The 18,593-nt window shown below is 49.0% G+C and overlaps 1 protein-coding gene and 1 long non-coding RNA gene across 2 annotated transcripts in view; one reads left to right on the plus strand and one right to left on the minus strand.

The window, feature by feature from the left end:
- Positions 1-2,877: 2,877 nt before the first annotated feature.
- On the plus strand, positions 2,878-3,238 carry LOC148905823 (uncharacterized). Its single transcript, XR_016121502.1, has 2 exons — positions 2,878-2,941; positions 3,177-3,238. It is a non-coding gene; the product is annotated as an uncharacterized LOC148905823 (long non-coding RNA).
- A 1,294-nt stretch (positions 3,239-4,532) lies between these two features.
- Positions 4,533-18,593, minus strand: part of LOC116299226 (serine/threonine-protein kinase mTOR) — a 40,650-nt gene continuing 26,589 nt past the window's right edge. The window contains exons 44-62 of the mRNA XM_089038881.1: positions 17,857-18,114; positions 15,863-15,984; positions 15,127-15,244; positions 14,797-14,916; positions 13,848-14,141; positions 12,716-12,838; positions 11,750-11,932; positions 11,160-11,294; positions 10,082-10,256; positions 9,069-9,204; positions 8,832-8,979; positions 8,475-8,597; positions 7,654-7,736; positions 7,514-7,586; positions 7,366-7,440; positions 7,066-7,204; positions 6,525-6,584; positions 5,013-5,084; positions 4,533-4,564 (exon numbers count right to left, since the gene is read on the minus strand). Coding sequence (XP_088895007.1) covers positions 4,533-4,564; positions 5,013-5,084; positions 6,525-6,584; positions 7,066-7,204; positions 7,366-7,440; positions 7,514-7,586; positions 7,654-7,736; positions 8,475-8,597; positions 8,832-8,979; positions 9,069-9,204; positions 10,082-10,256; positions 11,160-11,294; positions 11,750-11,932; positions 12,716-12,838; positions 13,848-14,141; positions 14,797-14,916; positions 15,127-15,244; positions 15,863-15,984; positions 17,857-18,114 — 2,469 coding nt within the window. The remainder of the gene's footprint in view (positions 4,565-5,012; positions 5,085-6,524; positions 6,585-7,065; positions 7,205-7,365; positions 7,441-7,513; positions 7,587-7,653; positions 7,737-8,474; positions 8,598-8,831; positions 8,980-9,068; positions 9,205-10,081; positions 10,257-11,159; positions 11,295-11,749; positions 11,933-12,715; positions 12,839-13,847; positions 14,142-14,796; positions 14,917-15,126; positions 15,245-15,862; positions 15,985-17,856; positions 18,115-18,593) is intronic.

Below are 18,593 nucleotides of genomic sequence, written 5' to 3' on the forward strand. Positions count from 1 at the left end.
AAAGAGATATGGTAAATAAATAATGGAAAAATGGATGAGATATGGGTGGGGGCGGGGGGTTGGTGCGGGGGGGTTAGGTTGGTGGGTAGGGTGGGGGTGGGGGGTTGGGGTGGGGGGGGTGGTGTTAGGTGGGTTGTGGTGGGTGTGGGGATGGGGAGTGGGGGGTGGGTGGTGGGGAGGGGCGTGGGGGCGAAGGGGGTGGTTAGTTGCGATCGGTCGGTGTGCGGTTGCGGGGGGAGGGGGTGGAGGGTAGGGAGGGCGGTGGGGGGGTGAGGTTGTCGGGGTGGAGAGGGGTGGCGGGTGGGGGGGGCGCGTATCGGGGGCGTGGGGGTATGTGGGAAGGGGGGGGCGACGGACGGATGGGGTGGGGGGGGGGGGGGGGGGTGGGGTGAACTGGGGAGGTGGGGGCGTAGTGGGGGGGGGTGGGCAGGGGGTTGTATGTTTTGGGGGTGGGCGGGGGTGGGAGGGGGTTGGGCGGTGGTGGGGGGGGTTGGGGGGGAGGGTTGGATTGTAGTTATGGATGAGGTGGTGGGTTGTTGGGTTTGGGGGGCGGAGGGACCGCGCGGGAAGAGAAAGGGGGGCTGCTACGGCTCAGGGAAGTCACGGGCTGCGCGGGGGCGCGGATGTGGGGCGGAAGATGGTCCTGGTTGCGAGAGGACACCGGCGTGGGTGGGCGCGGGGGGGCGTGGCTGGGCACCCGCCGCCACCCCCACCACGACCAGCAAGCCGCGGTCAGGCGGGGGCCGGCGGGGCGCGGCAGGGCGAGGGTCACCGCGGTGTATTCTGCGGGTGCGCGGCCGCCTGCTAGACGACGGTCGGGCGGGAGACTAGCGAGGGGAGAGTGAGGGGCACCGGGCGGGCGGAAGAGGGTGCGCCGGGGGGGAAGGGCGTGACGATGGCGGAGGGCAGGCCGAGAAGGCCGGTGGGCTGGGGAGGGGTGCGCGGACGGGGACGGGTGGCGGTGCGGTGGGGGGGCCTTGGCCGAGCGGCGGCGAACAGGGGGGGGGGGCGGGAGAGAGCGGAGAGCGAGGCGGGGGGCCGGGCCGATGGGGTCGGGGAGAGGGGGCGGGGGGCGAGGGGATGAGGGGGGGGGGGGATGGGGGGGGGGGGGCTGGGGGGGGGGAGGGGTCCGGGCAGGCGGTGGGGGAGGCGGCCCTTGGGGGCCGGGGGGGGGGGGGAGGGGCGGGATGGCGGGGAGAGGCGGGGGGGGGGGGAGCGGAGTGAGGGGGGAGGCTGCGGGGCGGGGGGCGGGCGGGGGCTGGTTGTGGCAGAGAGGGCCGGGGGTGGGGTGGGTCCCGGGGGGACGAAGCGGGTGTTGGGCGGCGTGAGAACTGGGTGGGAGGGGGGGACGGGGGGGGGGGCGGGGGGCCGGGGGGGGGTAGGCGAGCGGGGGGGGGGGGGGGGAGTGGGCGGCTAGAGGCTGAGGGCAGGGGAGCGTCCCGAAGGGGGAGGGGGGGGGGGGGGATGGGGGGGGAGGAGTGGGTACGGGGTGCGGGGGGGTTGGGGGGGGGGGGAGTGTGGGGCCAGCGTGGGGGTGGGTGGGGGGGTTGGGGGAGGGAGCGGGAGGGGTGGGGGGGGGGGGGGGTGGGAAGGGGAGGGCGGGGTGAGGGGGGGGGGGAGTGGGGTGGAGTTTTGGGGTGGGGGGGGGGGGGGGGCGTGGGGGGGGTTGGGGGGGGGGGTGGGGGTGGGGGGGGGGGGTGGGGGGGGGGTGGGGGGGGGGTGGGGGGGGGGGGGGGGGGCCACCGATTTGGGTAGAGAAGGGAGTGTAGTCGGGGGGTGGTGGTTGTCACGACGCAGCGATTGTAGTGGTGAACTTGGAGTTGGGGTGGGTTGGTGGTCGGGGGGGATGTCGTTGGAGGGGGTGCGAGGAGAGGGGGGAGGGGGGTGCTGGGGGGCAGAGCGGGGTGGGAGAGGTGCGGGGCAGGAGGGAGCGGGGCCGGGGGTGCGTTACCGGGGGGGGGCGGACCGCGGGGCGGAGGGGGGGAGGGCTGGGGGGGGGGGGAAGGGGGGGGGGGGGCGGTTAGGGGGGAAGGGGGGTGGTCGGGGTGAGGGGGGGGCGCTTAGATCGGGGAAGAGGGGGGGGGTGGGGAGGGGTGAGTGGGGGGGGGGGGGGTGGGGGGGGGGGGGGGGGTTGACCTATTTGGTTGGGTCTGTTGGAGTTTGGGGGGGGGTGGGCATGGGTCTGGGGGGCTGGCGGGGGGGGGTCGCGGGCGGGGGGGGGGTTGAGGCGGGTGGCGGGGGCGGGATGGGAGCTGTGTAGTGGGGGGGGCTGGGCGAGGGGAGGGGGGGCGGTTGGGGGTTGGGGGTGGGGGGTTTTTGGTAGTGGTGGTCGGGGGTGGCGGGCTGGGGGGGTTGAGTTTTTTCGGGGGGGGGGGGTGGGGTGTGGGAGAGGGCGTCGTGGGCAGGGGCGGGAGGGGGGTTGGTGCGGCCGCGAGATAGGGATGGGTTAGGGGGGCGGTGTGTTCGATGTGGGGGGAGGGGGGGGGGCGTTGGCGGGGTGGGGGGGGGGGGAGGGGGGGGGGGTGGGGGGGGGGGGGGAGGCGTGGGTTCGGTTGAGGAGCGAGGTGTGCGGGTTGGTAGTGGGGGGGGGGGGGGAGGCCGGGGGGTGCGGGCCAGGGAGGGCTGGGGTTTGTGCGGGGATGGGTCAGGTGGCAGTGGCCGGGGTGAGGCGCGGTGGTAGGGGGGGGGGTTGCGGGGGGAGGGGGGGGACGGGGGCGAAGGTGATGGGGGGGGTCGTATGTTTGTGTTGCGTGTTGGGGGCTGGGGGATGGGAGGTGGCGGGGCGTTTGGTCGGGGTGTGGCTTGGGTGTTGGGTGTGCGTGTGCGTGGGTGACGGTTGTTGGGGGGCGCCGGGGTGGTCGGCGGTGAGGTAGGGCTGGTGGGGGGGGGGGGGGGGGGGGGGGGGGGGGGGGGGGGGGGGGGGGGGGGGGGGGGGGGGGGGGTGGGGGTGGGGGGGTGGGGGGGTGGGGGGTGGGGGGGGTGGGGGGGTGGGGGGGGGGTGTGAGGGAAGTGCAGGTGGGGTGGCGGGTGGTGGTCACGGGCGTGGGGAGGTAGGGCAGGGGCCGGGAGGGTGGGTCGTGCGGGGGGAGCCGGGGGAGGGGGAGGGGGTGGGCGCTGGGTGGCGGGGGGGGGGGGGTGGGGGAGATGGCGGGGGCGTGGGTGTGACTCGGGGGGAGGGGGGGCGGGGGGGCGGTCTTGGGGGGGGGGGGGCGTGAGGGAAAGGGGGGGGAGGCAGGGGGTGGCATTCGGGGGTGGGTGCGTGCGGGGGGGGTGGGGGCGGGGGGGGGGGGCTTGGGCGGGGGGGGGGGCGGGGCATTAGTGGGGGGGGGGGCGGGGGGGGTGGCGGGTGGCGAGCCGGGGGTGTCGGGGCAGGGGGGGGAAGGGGCGGGGGGGCACGGGGGTTGGAGGTGGGGTGGGGCCGCGTGGGGGGTGGGCGAGGGGGGGGGGTTGGGCGGGGGGCGTGTGTGAGAGGGGGGGGTGGGGGCTGGAGTTCGGGGGGTTGGGTGGTGGGGGGTGGGTGGGGAGGCTGTGGTGGTGTTTTGGGGGGTGGCGGGGGGGTGGGGGGGGGGGGGGGTCTGGGGGGTTTGGGGTTTGTGGGGGGGGGTGTGGGGGGTTGTGGGGGTTGGGGGGGGGTTGGGGGGGTTTTTTGGGTTTTGTTTTTGTTTTTTTTTGTTTTTGTTTTTTGCGGGGTTTGTTTGTGGGGTTTGTGTGGGGTGGGTTTTTTTTGTGTGGGTGGTGGGGGGGGGGGGGGGGTTTTCTGGGGGGGGGGGGGGGGGGGGGTTGGGGGGTGGGCTTTGTGGGGGGGTGTGGTGTTTGGGTTTTGGGTTTAGCGTCTCAGGCAACGACGAAAAGGTATCCCGGCGATAGAAATACCTTTACTCACCATCCAATGTAACACTGGCACAAGTTTCATGGGAGACAGCCTGTTTGATCAACAGGTCCACTTGGGATGTACTTCAAGGGTGTTGCGCTTAGCAAAATCACCACCTGTGAAAAGATTGAGAAATGGGGTTATGATGATGATGATGATGGCGCGATGATGATAGTGATAATGATGGTGATGATGGCAATGATGATAGTGATGATGATGGCGATGATAGTGATGATAATGATGGTGGTGATGATGATAGTGATGATGATGGCGATGATAGTGATGATGATGGCGATGATAGTGATGATAATGATGGTGGTGATGATGATAGTGATGATGATGGCGATGATAGTGATGATGATGGCGATGATAGTGATAATGATTGATGGTGATGCAATGATGATGATGAGGGAATGATGATGATGATACGATGACGTTCGATGTGGTATGATGATGACAATGATGATGATGAGATGAACTGTTTGATGATGATGATGATGGTGGTGGTAGATGTGATTATGATGATGGTGTTCATGATGATGATGGCGATGATGATGAATTGGTTGATGATAATGATTCTTTGTAATAGACCAGATATCCCAGCCAGCTCACCAGTTAACCTTGTCTCTCACACGAGTAATAATATCCAGTGCTTTCTTGTTCAAGCCTCAGGTTTATGAGCATTTTCATCCTCTGAATTAAAACAAAAAATAAAACATTATCTTTCATGCTAAAATACCTCTTTACCCTTAAGTCATAATGTTTTCCCAATTCAGAACACGTGCCAAAATCTTGAGCATAAGATTCTTTGTTTGAGTTGCATCCATATCCATTTCATGTGTCTTCTCATGTGCAAGCGTTTAAATAAATGATACTCTAGGGAATGACACGTGTTCCGAAATAGGAGAACATTGGAGTAGGTCTCTTATATTTTGTCTGTATTTTTCAACAATATCTTCACATTCTTTGTTTGATACTGCTGAGAACCAAAGCACAGTGCTTGTATTGAGGAGAATGATACTCTACGGAATGACACGTGGTCTGAAATGGTGAAAACTTAATCTAAGGGGATATATTATAGTTGTTTTAAAACCTCCACAAATACTTTTATTTTCCAGGGGTTTGCTCTTATCTCACTAACCAATAGAATGAAGAGGTTCTGCTTTCTTGTTGGTCGGCTTGTCACGACTGACCTCGACACCTTCTAACATGTCTGTGGTGAAAAAAAGCAGAAAACAGTGAATAATGTTACCTTACGCCTGCATAATAACGCTTATACACATGACAACATTGCTGCACACATTATCACACATACAAAATAACTGTTATAAATCTCGTATTCTGATTGGTTGGGAGCGCGTGCTTTATGAGAGCACACAACACGCACCCGCCCTTTGCATTTTATAAAAGAAATAAAAAACTTGCTTGTTGAGCTGTGTGGAGATATAAAGCACTTGGGGATTGACAGAACACTCGAGAAGTATCCTAACACTTCTAACTAGTGTCCTAAGTGTCCTAACTCTCCTAACATTTCTCTCGTGTTCTACCTATCCCCGCGTGCTTTATAACTGCAGACAGCACGCTTGCGAGTTTTCTATTGTTTCAACATTGTCTAGTAGCATGTTTCGTGTCAGAAGTCGCGAAACAAGACAGTAATACCTGCAACGCTAGAGTGGTTTTAATAAACCCGTGAAATACAACTTAGCGTATTTAGTACTATTGTTTTCTATTGTATTGTTCTGACTGTTACCACTCTAAGGAATAGAGGTTTTGCACCATCACGTTCCCATCCCATAATACAGCTTGGGCTTCCTATGGTTAGATGGCAGAACAATAAAATCCCTTTGCTCTTGGGAATTGAATTCTTTCTCATGTAAAACGATTGTATTTTATATGTATTGTTCCTGCCATCTAACATGGCGGCCGTCACATGGAAGTCCAAAACCTCTATACACTTTGTTTCACGGCTTTATGAAAACCACTCTAGTAGGCAACTTACACGACCTAAAAGAGTGATGGATGACAAAATGGGTGGATGAATAAGTAGAATAGGTAGGTGGTTGGGTAGGCGAGTAGTTGGGTGGGTGTGAGGTGGTTGGTACGTGAGTGAACGGGTGGGTTAGTAACGTGTTGGGTTGTTAGGCGGGTGAGTAAGTGGTTGGGTAGGTGAGCACCTGGTTGGGTAGGTCAGTGGGTAGGTGGGTGGGTAGGTGAATGAGTGGGAGAGTGAGGTGATAGGTTAATAGGTTGATAGGTGGGTTAGTAGGCGAGTGGGTGGGTGAGTAGGCGATTGGGTCGGTGGGTTGGTGGAAGGGTAGGTGAGTGGGTGGGTGGGTAGGCGAGTGTGTTTGGGTGCGTGGGTAGGTGGTTGGGTAGGTAAGTAGGTGGAAGGGTAGGTGAGTGGGTGGGTGGGTGGGTAGGCGAGTGAGTGTTTGGGTGGTTGGGTAGGTGGTTGGGTAGGTAAGTACGTGGAAGGGTAGGTGAGTGGGTGGGTGGGTAGGCGAGTGGGTGTGGGTGGGTGGGTAGGTAGTTGGGTAGGTAAGTAGATGGGTAAGTAAGGTTTTGGGTTGTTGTGTGAGTCAAGGAGCGACAATAATGGCAAAATCATTGTAAATACAATCTGTGATAATTATATTTCTCTTAATTTCTTTACCTTCAGCGCCCTCTGACATGGTGTCTGAACGACCTTTAGAACGTTTGATCTTAGGAGCAGCTGCAAAACATTCATCATAATCATACATCAACGCCTATTATCATTTTCAAGCCATTCGCTCTGCGCATGCTCAAAACTGCACATAATAATGATAAGGACAAGAGAGAAAAACGTCTGCGCATGCTCTGAATCCGTATGCAAATTAGTCAAAACATAATTTAATTTGATTTTCAAACATGCCTGATAAATTGGACCCCACAAAATGCCAAAACTTAGTGTTCATGCTTGAAACTTAAGGCTAATTCTTTCATATTGTGTTAGTTAATACGGTATCTTGGTCTGACAAAAGTATACTCTTGAACTTTTTTGTATACTTGGAGAAAACAAACATTTATTTTCTCACCCAAACTCTTCAAAATTCTTAGAAAACGTGCTGAAGTGCACGAACGCGCAAACGTTTTTCTCTAGTGTCAATGATAAGGGTCTGGGGACGAGAATGACGATGCCACGATAAAAATTTGCATTCTCGGTTTATACATACCGCTGTCCATAAGCCTCCAGTTGAGTAAGGGATCATAGACAAAGGCTTCCAGTACAGCCATCAGACTGTCTTTGTGTTCGCGCAGGGTTCGCATCACGCTCTCGCATGTCATGCGATAGTTGCCGTCGATTCCTGTCACCTGCATGGAGGAAACATGAGAAGGATTGATCACGTGTTTTAATTGTTTAACAAGCAACAATAAAGGCAAGATTGGAAGAGAGGAGAGGAGAGAAGGGGAGAGAGGAGAGGAGAGGAGAGGAGAGGAGAGAACGCAATTTCTAGTGACTTATAACAACCTACCTCCATTGCATTAGTTAACATTCTAGTCAATCGAAATGGAATTTTCTCAGGGAATTTTTCTCTGGTCATCGCAACCTATACAAAAATACGACTTCATAAACAAACAGTCCACAAAATAAAGAGCTTATGTTTAATACATCGCACTGACCTCAAAGCAATCCCCAAAATCGATGTGTAGAATACGTCCACTCAGTCGGTCTAACATCAGATTAGATGGATGTCTGAAACCACAAAATATTAGTAAGTTAGGTTTTACTAAGAGAGTCAAAGGTTACCACGACCACTTACCTGTCTCCAAGACCAAGGACATACCCCACCATAGACATGACAGCAAGAGATCTGGTGTAGTTAGTGCGACGATCAAACCAAACCTGTAAGACATTGGTTAACCACTCATGAGGGATATCAAGTACTTGACTGTAAATGGTAGTGTGGTGCTGATGGTAGTGGTGGTGGTGGTAGTGTTGGGGGGGGGGGGGGGGGTGGTGGTAGTGGTGATGGTAGTGGTGGTGGGGGTGGTAGTGGTGGTGGTGATAGTGGTGGTGGTGATGATGGTAGTGTTGGTGGTGGGGGTGGTGGTAGTGGTGGTGGTGGTAGTGGTGGTGGTGGTAGTGGTGGTGGTGGTGGTGGTGGCGGTAGCTGTGGTGGTAGTGGCGATGGTAGTGGTGGTGGTGGTGGTAGTGGTGGTGGTAGGGGTGATGGTAGTGGTGGTGGTAGTGGTGATGGTAGTGTTGGTGGTAGTGGTGATGGTAGTGGTGGTGATGGTAGTGGTAGTGGTAGTGGTGGTGATGGTAGTGGTGGTGGTGGTAGTGGTGGTGGTAGTGGTGGTGGTAGTGGTGGTGGTGGTGGTAGTGGTGGTGGTAGTGGTGATGGTAGTGTTGGTGGTGGAGATGGTGGTAGTGGTGGTGGTGGCCCAAGTTAAATGGGTCTATTGAGGTTGGTGTAATATTTGTTGCCATTTCAGACCATGTTTCATTTTACTATTATTTCTATCATTACCAGTACATTTATAAGGAAGTGAGTTGGACACATCTTATTCTCAAGGCAATGGCATGTGTTACATAACACCCAAGTATGGGTCTTAGCTTGGATATCTTATTCACACAAACCTCAGAGCTTGGGCTCTTCAGCCACAGTAGTTTAGCCAAGTCGTCGCCATTAGTATTGGCCAAAGCATGTTCAAACACTTCGACTTTCTCCATCAACGTCAGGTGGTCATAGTCAGGAGCCATCTGGGAAAAATAAAGTGATATCAGATGAAAAAATGGAATGAATTGAAAATGGGATAAAAATGGGAAAATGTTAACAAATTGAAAATACAAATAATAAATGTACTTTTCTTTTTTCTTTTTTTTTTTTTTTTCCATCCATCTTGGAAAAGGAGTAACAAGAAAACTAAACGAGGCCAGACCACAGGGAGCCCAAAGTTATAACAGCCTTAAAACCGGACCCGGAAGTCTACTTACCCTAAGCATAATACGGTGTTCAATATTCAAGAGGATCTTTTTCTTTTCTCGGTAATCCCTTATAAGGGCATGTAATGTATCACAATGCGGGACCCAGCCAATCAGACCAGAGTTGGTGGAGAGTGGAATAACAGCATATCGTTGAATACTGTGAAGAAAAGAGATAAATTATTAGGACGTGTGGGCTACCTGTGTCAGGCTAACACCACAGGGAGCCCAAAGCTGGTAGTTTGGTACCTCAAATGTCTCTTGGATGTTGCTCTGTCACTTGATAACAATGTGTTGACGAGACCAAAAAGCTGCATGACACGTTCGTCCTGACGCAAATCCTCGTGTCCTTTGAGAAGGAACATGAACTCGGATCCATTGCTCCCTACAAAACGAATGAAAGAATGGGTGAAAAAATGAACGAATATACACCGAATCGAAATATGGCGGCCAATTTGAGAAAAATAAATGACGTGCCTCGTGTTGACGCGGAAACATGAGAGTGATTTTACATGTATAAGAGGCTAGTCAATCGCTAGTCATTCCAGAACAATAGTTATTCAAATTGGTTGGAATATTTCAATTCGTTGTATAATTTGGTTAGGGAGTACCGGGGTATTGTATAGAAATAGTCTCTATGGACACCCAGTTTCGAGCATTTCAACAGGTCTCTGGGTGGCAGGGGGTATTTATGGGTAGCCACCATATCAATCAATATACCCCTTTCATCACGTCGGAATGCAGCTCAGTTTGGAGGACATAACAATGGGTTTCTAATTCTAAGTAGATTGAAATTCTCTTGTTTTGTCTTCCAAATTGAGCTACTTTAACGTCACCTGCAAGGAGACTATAAAATCGAGTTCTCAATTGCCCTGATTCACTATGACGTCACATCAAAACAATCTATTGTTTAAACGCAAAGGATCATGGTCGTCGGAGGGGGTCAAATCAACGCAAATTCACCGAAAATTGTTCTAAAACCCGTATCAATCCACGAAGAGAAGTAGAATAGCCAGCAAACGCTCAGAATATTTTTAGTACATATTAACACATATTATATCTGAAAACCAGGCCATTTTAGATTAAACTGTTTCGCTAGGAGCACATTTTGTTGAATTTTCTATAGGATTTAGCGATTCTATCCCCCACAAAAACAAGCAGTGACCCTCATAGTGAAATAGGGCAATTTTGAACCCCTGTTTTGACCATACCCCTTTATTAATAACCCGCAAAGGATCATGGGATATAGAGACATTACTTACCTGTGATGCAGAGTTTTCGAGGTCTTTGTTTAGAAGTGATTACGTTAAGCGACGAATGCACGTGACGGATGTGTATGACTGGTTTGTGTGGCTCGTACGTTCCTGGTACGGCTAGCTCGAGATCACGTGACATCAGGAGCTTAGGAGAAACGTACTGCAACTCGAGTGACGTCAGCTTTAAATTTAAAAGAATCGATTTTACTTTAAAATATAATCTATAGGAAATAATAAAAATTTTATCTATCCTGGGGTCAGAAATGACTTGCCAAAGACCAAACTGAGGGTGGTCTGATGGAACAAAAACAACATCTGAAAACATGGAATCGTTGGTTGTGCAATCATTCATAAAACAAACACAAAATTGTCATCGTTAATCACTACCGCAAAGTACAGCAGTGGCGCAGCTCAACTGGATAGAACTGAACGCATGCGAAGGCGCCTCTGGCAGCCGCTATACAGTCCATGTATGACCTCGGAGCACAGCTCTAATCAGTTGGAATAGGCCCTTTGCAGTTAAGGATCCCGTGTCTGTACTGGTGAGCAAAATTTTTTATTTCATTCTAAATTGGTGATTCTTTTTAGCTACTTGTTAAGAACTGAATGAAACGATGTGTAACCAGTGTGTTACGGAATGCAGTTTTATTACCGTCTCTCGAAACAGGTTGTAGAAAGTTTGTTTGCTCACCAGTATATTTTACCCGTGGGAATCAAGATGTTCATTCATTTGCTCTTAGTGAATTAATCAGCACGTGATTACTGAGCTGCAAAGGGCCTTTTCGTTTTAAAAACATGACCATGGTGTTGGTGGATGGTTGATATTAAACCTGGCAAAACTGTAGTAACTGCGCATGGGCGTACACGTGATGGTACTTAAGACCCTACCTGTAGTAACTGCGCATGGGAGTACACGTGATGGTCGTTAAGCCCCTACCTGTGGTAACTGCGCATGGGCGTACACGTGGTGCTCGTTAAGCCCCTACCTGTGGTAACTGCGCATGGGCGTACACGTGGTGCTCGTTAAGCCCCTACATGTAGTAACTGCGCATGGGCGTACACGTGATAGTCATTAAGCCCCTACCTGTGGTAGCTGTTTGGATATTCGTCTGAATACCATGTAATACAGGTCCCATGCCTGAGTCAGATCCTTGACGTTGTTAGACTTCTGGTATCTACGACACCATTCTTGGGCTTCCATCAGGTCACGGCCATACGCCTGAGTATTACAGTCAATTTGAATGATGATATCAAGTTATGCCAAAATGGTGGGAAAACCATACCACCAATGCCCTGTGACTAGAAACTTAAAGGATGCTCCCAAACCATTAAACCAAACCCCTAAACACCTAAAATTCTAGACCTCAAGAATCCAAATGCTTCCAGACCCAAGAATTTCAGATCCCAAAGCCCTCAAGATCCCTAGACCACTAGATCCCAAGCTTTCCAAACTCCTAAACCCTCAGACTTCTAGACCTCCAGATTCCAAATGCTTCCACACCACTAGAACGTCAGACCCCAAAGCCCTCAAGGTCTCTAGATCTCATGACCCCAACAACTTCAGACAAATTTCCTAGCCTTTCCTTTTGATACCTAGCTTTTCAGGCCAGACCCAAAAGAGACGGCCACCCCAAGCTCCTTAGTAGGGTGTATATGTCTCAGTACCATACTAACCTGATTGAAGGAAGTTTCTTTTAGGGTCTGAGGTCCTCGTTCCATCATCTGATGCAGAGGCTCCAGTACAGCAAACATGCCCTTCACGTTACCTTCACCAAAATACAAGCGTGATGCTTCCTCTAATCCCTCGTGCCATAACTCGTGCCAGAGGATAGCCACACGAATGAGTTCTTCGCTCACCTAAAATTAATTCATGCTGGAGTAAGTAGAGAACTTGTGCTGCATTTATGTGAAGACAAGAGAGCATAAATAAGAGAGGGAAACTTCTTAATAATGCGCGCGCCATGTAAATTCCCGGTTGGACTATTTTTAGTAACCCGATGCAGCTTAAATTTCGACTTACCCTACTCCCCTGCGTCATCAACTTTGCGCGTGCGCTCTTTCCGTTTATTGTTTTGATCGCTAAAATCGAAAGTGAAAGAGTGTACGCGCGCAAATTGATGAAAAACGTTTTTCTATTTTACGGGACTAAATAGACGCCATCTTGGAAATATGTCCCCACGATGCACTGCGATGCCAACTCCAACCAGCTTTTTCTTCAATCTCGGAATGGCTAATTCGATCTGTGATTTAGCCATTTTTATTACATAGTCAGGATAGTACGCGCGCACTGATGGATCGAAAACTTTGCTTTATTAGTGAAGGGAGCACAGTGCTGACGCCATCCGCGTGCGCGAAGTGCTGCTAGATCCTGCGACCGTCTATCTTTTTGCGTAAATAAATTCAATACCGAAAACAAATTAGTAACTATATAATAAAACGAATAAAACAGCTTTTTCCGTGCTCCATTCAGTAATAAAGCACGCAGAAAGTGGCGTGAGCACGAAAGAGGTGTAAGGACAAGCACGAGCCGTAAGCTGTTTTATTCGTAAATCTTAAGATTTTGGTTCTAGTCCTTGTGTAATTATTTTGGGAAGGAGAGGTTGTAGTCTAAACTAGGGATGGTTCTGCTCATTTTCTTACCATTATTGCTTGTTGTACAAGTTGTTTGCTGTGTTCGCACATGTTCTTTAGGATCTGATTGGCTGCACTGTAACGCGCACTGCTAGCTGACTTGGATGCCACTGTGAGGGGATAGATAAGAGCCTGGACAGAAAATGGTATGTTGTTATTAATATCATTGTGTATGTTGGTATCATCATCGCCATCGTCATCACCATCACTATATTAATCATCACGAACATTATCATCATCACCAACATCACCATCATTGTCACCATCATCATCACTATCATTATCATCATCATCATCACTATCATCATCATCACCACCACCATCACTATCATCATCATCTCCACCACCACCATCATTATTGATATCCTCATCCTCATCATCACCATTATCATCCTCATCACCGTCATCATCACCATCATCACTATCATCATCACTATCATCATCAATATCATCATCAATATCATCAACACCACTACCACCACCATTATCATGACCACCATCATCATCACCAACACTATCATCATCAATATCTTCTTAAATAGCACATCAACATCACTCCAGCCATCAATATTAACTGTCAATTTCAACGTCATCACCAACATCAAGGTCGTTATCATCATGATCTTCATCATCGTCATCAACACATGCATACTGTTCAACCCTTCTTATCATCATCATCATCCTCATCATCATCTTCATCACCGTCATCAACACATGCATACTGTTCAACCCTTCTTATCATTATCATCATCCTCATCATCATCTTCATCACCATCATCAACACATGCATACTGTTCAACCCTTCTTATCATTATCATCATCCTCATCATCATCTTCATCACCGTCATCAACACATGCATACTGTTCAACCCTTCTTATCATTATCATCATCCTCATCATCATCTTCATCACCGTCATCAACACATGCATACTGTTCAACCCTTCTTATCATCATCATCATCCTCATCATCATCTTCATCACCGTCATCAACACATGCATACTGTTCAACCCTTCTTATCATCATCATCATCATCACCATCATCAACACATGCATACTGTTCAACCCTTCTTATCATCATCATCATCCTCATCATCATCATCACCGTCATCAACACATGCATACTATTCAACTCTTCTTACCTGTGGATGGTGTTTTCCAATATCAGTCAACAGTTGATGAATAAGTCTTCCCACCAGCTGTCTAGGTGTATCAATCCTGGCAATCAGCTGTGGTATCACCTGTAGCCACGTGTCTATCTGGATGGTCTTGATCCCTTCCACCAATGACTCGTACACTTCTGATTGATGACCGTAGTCGAACCACAGAGTAAGCAGTCTGAGCGTGTCTTGAAGGGAGTTACCGCTGGATAGGGCGATGGATTTAAAGAAACCTTGTACTGCAGGAACAGCGTAGGAGATAACGGGATTTACGGTCTGGTAACAGATTGGCTGCGTTAGTGACACTGGCAGTCTTTGGTTTGTGGAATGGAGCTATCTACCCCAAACTACCCCATAGGGATGGGATACTAGTTCACTAAATGTTATTCTCAGCAATAGACTTTCTTTTACCTTGGGTCTAACGTTTTCACATTTCAGACAACGTGTCATTCTCCTGGGAATAAGATTCTTTGTTTGAGTTGTATCCATATTCATGTGTCTTCTCATGCACAATTGTTAAACAGAGCAATGATACTCTAGAGAATGACACATGGACTAAAATAGGAGAACATTACGCCCTAGCTAAAGTAGTCTATAGGCAACCAACTTTTACTTCTGGTTTGGGAGAGATAATAAGCGAACACAATGCAAGTGCATCGACCAAGCTCTGGAACTCTGAAAAATAGTTTCTGCGCGATCATGTGACGGCAGCCATGTTGGATGCCAGGATCAATGCAATCGTTTTAGACGAGAAACAAATTCAATTCCCGAAAGTATAAGGATTTTATTGGTCTGTCATCCAACGTCCGCTGGTACGTGATGGCTATAAACCTCACTTCCCCTCTTCGAGTTCTACAGCCAATGAATGCCATTCCCTCCCCTCCCAGGAGACTTGTTTATAGCACCAGGGACACTCTTGTTATACTCTCACCTTAGGAGATGGTGGTGGTGTCAGCGGGGATGCAGTGTTCACACCATTCTTTTCGAGTCCTTGTTGGTTCTTGTAGTACAAAACAGCCTCGAAGTTCATGAAGGCCCATGAATGCCATGCCTGTAAACACAAACGAAAAATTTGCGGTGTTTACTAGAGTAGAACAGTTTTCGTATGACCGTGAAAAGCTCACAGCACGATCACGAACGTGACACGGCAAGATATACGCCAGAACAATCACATTGCGCGAGAATTTACTTTCCATCCAATCAAATACCCGGAATACGGCATAAGCACGGCGCAGACAAGGTCTCGCCAAGATGTAAATACCTTGTAACAGTTTCTGTCATTGTCGGTGGCAGCTGAGTAGTACTGAAGAATCTGAGGCATGGTGTTGTCGTTGAAGCCTTGGAGAGATGACATCCAGTCTCCTAGTTTGAGATAGCACCTACGACGACAAACAAACATCAAGATAAAAATGTTATAGATAGCATGAAACAACCTCTAGGTTGATCAGGGCACGGCTAACTTACAGATCAAACCCTGAGACAACCTCTGGGCTGATCTAAGTCAGGGCATGGCTAACTCACAGATGGAACCCTGAAACAACCTCTGGGCTGATCTAAGTCAGGGCATGGCTAACTCACAGATGGAACCCTGAAACAACCTCTGGGCTGATCTAAGTCAGGGCATGGCTAACTCACAGATGGAACCCTGAAACAATATTCTGGGCTGATCTAAGTCAGGATAAGGTTAACTCACAGATAGAACCCTGAAACAACCTCTGGGCTGATCTAAGTCAGGGCATGGCTAACTCACAGATAGAGCCCTGGGCCCAGTTGTTCAAAGCCCGATTAGTGCTAATCCTGGGTTAAATCCTAATAAGACCTATAGAGTTAATCCTGGATTAGAGCTAATCCAGCTTTGAACAACCCGGCCCTGAAACAACCTCTGGGCTGATCTAAGTCAGGGCATGGCTGACTCACAGATCAAACCCTGAAACAACTTCTGGGCTGGTCTAAGTCAGGCCATGGCTAATTTACATATTGTACAAGTCAACTCGTACCTCGCTACTAGTTTGAGTAGTTCTTCTCGTTTATTGTCGTCGTCAGTTGGAGAAAGCGACTGCAAGGCTTGTTGGTGAAGAGTCGTATGAACAAAACGCTGAAGGTGTTGGAATGCATCCTCCTGGGAAACGAACATTTACGAAAAAATGTTAAAATGCCTCTTGACAGAAGCTACAACGAAGGAGATTAGGAGCTAATCTGCCTCTCAGAGACTGGGTAAAGAATTTGGGTGAACAGCAATAGATAACATTAAGCTTTGTATTATATATACTTATTTCAATAAAGTTAGTCACCAAAAACCTAGAAAGCTGTGATCACTGAGAATCATGGACAAATGTTTTATATCCAACAAGTAAAGCTTTTGACACAAACTGCAGCAGTTGAGGATGCTCAGAGGAGGTGAACTTGTAACTGGTAGAAGATCTCAAGTCCATCAACAGCTATCACGCTGTTGAGACATGCAAAATGTATCTACCCATAATCCTTGTCGGTGTCAGCTTTGTAGCTTTTCAGGTGACTAACTTTATTTCTCAGATTACAAAACCAACTGCTAGTAAAAACAATATGGTTATAAATATGTTTTACATAAAAAAAGAAAAAGAAAAGTAAAAATAGAACAAAAAAACTTGATTAGATGCATGTTTAGTAAAATAAATAAATAAATAAATAAAAAAAGAGGAAAAAAAAAAGAAAAAATAGAGCAAGAAAAAGAAAAAAACTTGGTTAGATACAAAGTTTAGTAAAATACAAAAACGGAGAAAAAAATAGAACGAGATCAAGAAAAAAAAAACTTGGTTAGTTTAGTAAAATAAAAAAAGAAGAAGAAGAAGAAGAAGAAGAAGAAGAAGAAAAGAAAAGAAATAGAACAAGAACAAGAGCAAAAACTTGAGTAGAAACAATGTTTAGGTCACCCATCCAGGTACTAACCCCGACCTCTAGGGCTTGACTTATCCTGAATGCATGCCTAAGTTTTTACCACTGGGCCACGGTTCCAGGTGAATCAGCACAATAATAGTCGTGAAAACAATGCACCTTATAGACTAGACTTTTTGATATTATTTTTTCAACCGATTCCGTGCGTGGCAGAGATGCAAGGGATTAGCCGATATGGTCTGGGGGCCGGCTGGTCTCTCCCCTGATGCTTCGGCTAGAACATTTTCTTGCGTAATTCGTACACCCAAGGGCAGAAGGATTTAATCGCCGTCAGGTCCGAAGTCCATACGACGCCTCAGCTCTGCGGATGTCTCGGGGGTATGGCAAAGTAGAATCGATTTTTTGAATTTTTGTCAGAGGGACGTGGGTGTAGAAACCTATCTCTCGCATGTCTCATTTTTCTTTTTTCTTTTTTCTGTTTTCTTTCATTTTTTCTTTCTTTTTCTTTTTTTCTTTTCTTTTTTTTTTCTTATTATTTTCTTTCTTTCTTTCTTTTTTTTCTTTCTTTCTTTCTTTTTTTCTCTTTCTTTTTTCTCTTTCATTTAAACTCTATCCTTTATATATTTTATTTGTTGCTTACGTTCAATCGGTATTATCAGTTAAAAAGTCGAGTTGTCCTATCTTAGTTTGAAATGCTGCCTGAAAACAGTTGACTGCATGCCAGGAGATCTTACTTCATTTGAATTTGTTAATCATTTGTCATTATTAAGTATTAGAATTCAAATGCAAATTCAAAATCAATCCTAGGAGATATTCAAGATAGGGCTAACCTCCTATTGCACTCATTGATGCGATGATTAGTGTTATTAAGGATGAGTTTTTTAAGCAAATTTTTCTCGTTAATAGACCCCTTGCAGACACTTTGAAATGCAGCTCAATCTGAGGGACAAAACAGTAGGTTCCAATTCTCAGGAGATTGGAATACTTTTGTTTTGTCTCCCAGATCGAGTTGCTTTGACGACACATGCAAGGAGTCTATATCTTTCCGAAAGACATTTTCTTGAAGAAACATAAATCATAAACGTAAACATAAACGTTAATCATGATTACTATTAATAACCTTTTGTCCTTCTCTCCACATGTGTTTCATGTAGGCAAACGTCACCTGTGGATAGGTAGTTGGTAGGGGTTGATCAGGGTGTTTTGATGGGTCACTACCCAGTAGCATGACAAGGGTCTTGTGACTGAGCGCCAGACGTCCACTCTTACGGCACAGACTGGAATACTTGAGCCATGACTGCATGTCTTCTTGTGGTGTCAGGACCAAGGACCGTACCTGGAGGATCTTCTGCCAGTCTTCAACCACACGCTGACAGCCCTGTAATAGAATAGATTTAGTAAGACTGTGAAACGAGACGACAAGAAGCTGATAATCTCCAATGAACCAATCGGAAGGCTCGAAATCCCTGTTCAACCAATCAAAATGCTTGGACATGGAACAATCGCGGTCACGGCAAGGCACATCAGCACTGAGCGTTTTTGACACTTTAAGTGAATTTCGTAAGATAGTGAAACATCACGCAAGTAGTACCGTCAGGGAACGGAGCTGATGATCTCCAATGAACCAATCAGAAGGCTCGATATCCCTGTTCATCCAATCAAAATGTTTGGGCATGCAACCGCCATGGTCATGGCACGGCACGTCAGAAACGAGTGTTTTTGACACTTCGTAAGACACATTACGCGCGCTGTGTCGTCGAGGCACGGAGCTGACGACCTCTATTAACCAATCACAGAGCAAGATCACTCTTTATCCAATCAGAATGCGAGAAAATGGTCACTGTACGGTGCGTTCGT

The sequence above is a fragment of the Actinia tenebrosa genome, unplaced genomic scaffold (genome assembly GCF_029948245.1).
Source record: "Actinia tenebrosa isolate PJP-AT-01 unplaced genomic scaffold, QUT_ActTen_1.0 PGA_scaffold6__47_contigs__length_16458017, whole genome shotgun sequence".
NCBI lineage: Eukaryota > Metazoa > Cnidaria > Anthozoa > Actiniaria > Actiniidae > Actinia > Actinia tenebrosa.